The following is a 5333-nucleotide window of genomic DNA, read 5'->3' as shown; positions in this document are numbered from 1 at the left end:
TTGAATCAACAAATGAAAATAAGTTGGATTAAGAAACACTCTCTCATAACCCCGTGTTCAAAAAACTGACAGTTTACGTTTCAACTCATCTGGGAAATCCTATTGCAAAGTCATTAATTACTATGTACATATACATAGCTGGGTAGAAATAAAGCCACAAAAAATATCACCTTGTTTACAGAGATAGGAATGATTTCCTTTCTGAAATAGCAAGATTTCCCAGGGCTCCTTCTGGAGAAGGGAGAGGGAGAGGCCAGGAATATACTCCCCACGTACAATCCATTGGAAGATCCTTCACTTCCTTTGTTTTCTTTTTCCTCCGCAATTTTTGAAGACTTCACTTTCAAAAGAATCTTGTTCTTTCTTCATGGGAAAGGAATTCTTTTCCCATCAAGGTATCCGTGTTACAGGAAGGTTCCCACCCTGATGTGCGTGTGCACAAATGAGGATATGAATCTACACCACATCAAATATGGAAAGCCGTCTATACGCATCTTAGCGTTGGGCATGATCCTGAAGGAATGACATTTTTTAAAACCCATAAGCCGTTTGGCATTGATATAAATCAGGAATGGGAAAACAACGCAGATGGGGTGTACTTCTTTCTTCTCTCTTTCAGACACAAGACAACCTTTTTACGTAAAAAATGTTCTGGAGAAAAGGATTGTTTTGAATAGAGGAGGGCGTCATTATTTTATCCTTCCCTACCAATAAACGATGACAAAAGCAGATTCCTAAGAACTAAAACGGCAACAAAGCGAGAACATGATTAGAAAAATGAATAAATAACATTTATTTGGTACAAAGCGGCTGGCGGTGTCCGAGAGGCCCCAGGGGCAGGGCGCGCCCTCACAGAAGCAGGAGGGGGCCCAGCAGCAGCTCGCCCTGGCCCAGCAGGCGGCCCCGATCCAGCCCGCGGCCCCCGTTCTCGGCCTTGACGCGCACGGCCAGGCGACGCACCTCGTCCTCCGAGAGCCCGTCCAAGCACAAGTCCTGCTCCAAGACCTCCCGGCGGCTCCGCCGGACCACGGCGCCCCGCAGCCGGCGCGTCTGGCCCGGCGGCTGCAGGATGAAGCTGACCTGGCAGCCGACGGGGGCGCGGGGCTCGGCGGCCCCACCGGCCGGGCCCTCGGCGCGGAGCAGCCGGACGCGGAGGCGCCCGCTGTCCCGACTGTACTCGGCGGCAAGGCGCAGGGCGCCGCCGGCGCGGTCCAGAGTCACGGTGCCCTCGGCCTCCAGGCGCTCGGGCCGAGGGTCGGGGGGCGGCGGAGGGGACGTGGCGGGGGCCCGGGCCGGGGACCAGGAGCCGGAGAGGCGCCCGTCGTCGTCGTCATCCCCGTCCCCGCTGGAGACGTAGCGGGCGCGGGCCCGGCCTCGGCTCCTCCCGACCCGCAGTGCGCGGCGCAGCAGCCCCTCGGGAGCGCGCAGGAGGCGGCGGCCGTGGGGCCGCGGGGCGAGTGCAACCGGGGGCGGGCGGGGGCGGGCGGGGGCCGTGGGAGGCGCAGCAGGGACTCTTCCCGGGGGCGTGAGGGGATCGCCGCCGCCGCCGCCGCCGCCGCCGAAGGTGCGGGCCCGGGGGCGGGGCCCGGGCAGGAGCGGGGCGGTGCCCGAGCCCCCATGGAAGAGCGACTCCTTGCGGCGGGTGTGCGGGCTCTCGAGTAGCGCGCAGAAGCCGTAGGCGGTGCGCGCACGGGGCAGGTGCGGCAGCGAGAGCGCGGCCTGCGAGCGTGGGTCCCAGTCCGTGCGGCCCGCGCCGTCGTAGGCTCCTCGAGGCCAAAGGTCCGGCTCTGCAGCGCACCGCCGGGGCAGGGTGGCGGCCTGGGGCGAGGACACTGGCGCGCAGGGCGCGGGCAGCCGCGGCGGGATGCAGAACTCGGGGATGCGGTCCGGGGTGAGCACGTTGGAGAAGGCAGGCTCCAGAGCCGCGCGGCCCGCGGCCGAGGTGCGGAGTTTCCCAAGGAGCCGCATCCTCCGAGGCTGGGGCTGGGAGTGGGGGGAAGAAGCGCTCCTGCGAGGGAGAGAAGCTACTAAGTTTGGACGCCCGGGGCGTCTCGGGAGTGCCTGGACCCCTCCCCGGAGCCCTCTGGGGAGTGCCAATGCTCCTGCCAGTCCGGGCCGAGCTCTCGCGCGCCCACAAAGCCACCCGCCTTCCATTCATTGTTACTAAATAAACGAAGAAGTAGAAATCAGACCTTTGCCTCTTCTTCAGTCCCTCTGGTTCCTGAGTTGCAAGTTCAGTGCCCGCCGCCTCGCGGTCCAAGCAGGCGCGCCAGCTTCAGCACTGTGTCAGCGAGACGGGCGCTCCTCACTTATATCGGAGGCTGAGCCCCGCCCAGCTGGCCCGGAGCCCAACCCTTGGAGTCGCTGGACGGCCCGCCCTCCCGGCCGCCCCTTCTCGCCAGCACCAGGCCCTGTCGCGGGGGCTCTCCTGGGAGCGAAGCTGTGGCGAGAATCCGTACCCTCTGCTCAGCCTTGGGACCTGCATCCGCTGTGCGCGCAGGGAACCGCCCGTGAAAGGTTGCCGGTGGAGGGAGGCTGCATAGTCGGCCTGCCAAGGGAGAATCGGCGGCTGAAAATGTTGGAGGTTTCTTGGAGTAGGTGCAGCTGGATACGGAAACAAGAATTTCCCTTTTGCTGGGAGCTAAATCCTGCCCCCCCCCGGCCCCCCGGAGGTGACCTACACGCACTAGCGTCTTCCGTTTTACCGCCCCCACGAACCTGCAGTGTGTAGACACATAGTTGTTCCCATGCTACTCGTGTACTTATTTATGCGTCTGTCCCCCTCCGTTAGACAGTGGCCTTCTTAATAGTATAGGGCCTGGCTCAGTCAGTGCCATATATATTGGTGGAGTGGGTGAATTAATGTACGCAAACATTTCTGAATGACTACAGGCTCTGCCTATCATCTTGATGGTCACAAAAGGTGGGGTTTCCGGCTCACGCCCTAAAAATGACACTTGGTATTTCCAAAGCTACCCCTTTCTCTCTGCTCCAGCATGGAGGTATCCAGCTAGAAAGCACTTCACAGAAAACCCAGATGGCCTCTCTCCCCACCCCAGCCCCCAACCTTCATTTTCCAAGATGAGAATACTGAAGTCCAGTGGGACTTGAGGAAATTCCATAAAAGTTCAGTGGAGCTAGTAAATGGCAGAAACTGGAACTAGCAATTTCCTGTCTATTTGGCTTTGTATGTGATGCTTCCTGCTATCTGAAGTGCCCTCCTCTGCTTTTTTTCTCTATAGGAACTCCTTTTTTTTAGTTCAGCCAGACATCATCCCCTTCAGAACACTTACTCAACTCCCCCACTACAGTTCTCAGCTGCTTCATACACATTCTATGGACCACCATTGCTGCATTTAGCAGGCTGCTCTGGAATTTTGGGTTTACAGGTTTGTCTCCCCTACTAGACTGTGAGTTTCTTGAGGGCAAGGACTGCAGTAACGCAACCGGAGAGGAGTCTGGCGGACCTACTGTGAATACATGTAAAATAAATAGAAGTGCTGTGATCCAGAACCTGGGTCTGCCTCCATCCCAAAGCAGACCTAAGGGACAAGGCTGGTTGTCTTATTCAACTCCTCCAGTTTCAGCACCTGGAGATACAGTGCCAGGCAAATAATAATTGCTCAGTAAATATTTGATGAATTATACTGTGTTGAATTCAGCCTGATCTACAATCCAGGTCTTATGACTGTCATGTGGTTTTAACCACATATCTGTCTAACTGCTTTATTCAATGTCTTTCTCACAACAAACCAGTGCAGTGGACATTGCTTCTGTTTACGATATAAGAAACTGAGGCTCAGGTTAAGAGACTTGTCTACGGTCGTTCAAATTATGAGTCTCAGCCCATGTATTGTAAGTCCTAGCTTTTTGCTAATTTCTTCCTTCCTTCTCTCTTTCCTGCCTTCCTCCCTCCATCCATCTACTCAGTTCAATATCATTCACTGAGTTCACTGTGTGTCAGGGCATGTGTGCATGGTTTGTATTGTACTTTACACCCAGAATGTTAATTCTTAAAGCAACTCAGTGTGCTAAGTATTTTCCATTATCTCTGCTTTGGAATAAGTACCATCATTTCCAAATATTTAAAGGTAAGGAGAGTGAGTATTTTCCATGGATAAGTAATACTTTCTTTTTAAGTTGATCACTGCTGCCCTCTATTGTGTGCTTTCTGATACGGCAAGCATGAATCCCTACGCAGCCGGGGAGCAGCAACCAGACCCGCTGCAGCCACACCTGCAAGCGGAGGAGTCCCCAGGGGATCTCGGAGTGGATCCTATCCTATTGCTTCTGCACGCCGGTCTGCAAATCCGTGGGCCAATGGTCTTCTCTGAAGCAGAGCAACTAGCATTATATCCTGCTCATGTGCCAGCCCACTTCCAACGAGACCCCAGTGAAAAGGGCCTTCGTGACATGAACACACAAACATTTCAGCAGTGAGTAAATCCACTGGAAGCAGGACATGGGATTTGAGAAACTGTGCTACCACCACATCCATGTTCACAGAAGACCATAAGCATGGCTATAAATGCAATCTCTATGCAGAGGGATTTCCAAAACTATTAGTTTTCCATGGATCAATATTCTACAGAAGAGAAATAAGATACAGGGAACTTAACTTACTTACGCAGGGATACACTCCAGTCATTCATTCATCTAAACCCATAGCTGCAGGCTGTAACCGCGTCAGAGGCCTGGTGTCCCTCCTGATTCTTAAATCACAATAGGAAAAAGTGAAAAACAACCCCCAACAACAATCTGATCATACCAGTTGTTTCATTATTTTGTGCCTTATGACCACAAAAGGTTCACTATCATCTCGTTTGTATTCAAGCTCGGCAACTGTTATTTTAAAGAAACTACACCATTAATAATGTTTACTGATCCCTCACTATATACTGGGGTCTTATCTAATCTCTAAACAACTCCCTAAAGAAGGTAGAGATGTAGAAAGTGAAGCTCAGAGAATAAACAACTTGTCCAAAGTCTCCCATCCAGAGAGAGCAGAGCTGGGACTCAAACCCATATCCATCTGGCTCATTATTCTGTGTGCTTATAAACACTTCCCCACAGTGCCTGCCTCAAAGCTATTTCTCTTGACTCCATCTCCTCTCTAGGTGGTTAGATAAAAGAAAAAGAGACCCTTGGCGCAAGGCCTTGAATTGAAACTGTACACCTTATTGATTATACCAGCACCTAAATGATTAAAGCATGCAATTGTCATAAGCAGGAAATTACTGGTTATACATAGTAGTGCTGTACTGTTTGTAGACAGAATCTTTGTCCTCTCAGGAAGTGTATTGATTCTCTTTATTTATACCATACCTTGTTCC

The 5333-nt window shown here is 53.1% G+C and overlaps 1 protein-coding gene across 1 annotated transcript; it reads right to left on the bottom strand.

The window, feature by feature from the left end:
• Positions 1-769: 769 nt before the first annotated feature.
• C2CD4B (C2 calcium dependent domain containing 4B) lies at positions 770-2269 on the bottom strand. The gene is made up of 2 exons (XM_032623692.1): positions 2193-2269; positions 770-2008 (listed from the first exon to the last, which is right to left on the bottom strand). The coding sequence occupies exon 2, from the start codon at positions 1966-1968 to the stop codon at positions 850-852; it is 1119 nt and encodes a 372-aa protein (XP_032479583.1). The 5' UTR covers positions 1969-2008; positions 2193-2269; the 3' UTR covers positions 770-849.
• Between the last annotated feature and the right edge of the window lie 3064 nt (positions 2270-5333).

This window comes from Phocoena sinus, chromosome 2 (genome assembly GCF_008692025.1).
Source record: "Phocoena sinus isolate mPhoSin1 chromosome 2, mPhoSin1.pri, whole genome shotgun sequence".
In the NCBI taxonomy this organism is placed as follows: domain Eukaryota; kingdom Metazoa; phylum Chordata; class Mammalia; order Artiodactyla; family Phocoenidae; genus Phocoena; species Phocoena sinus.
Note: the sequence above shows the minus strand (reverse complement) of the source record. Positions and strands in the feature narration are given on the sequence as shown.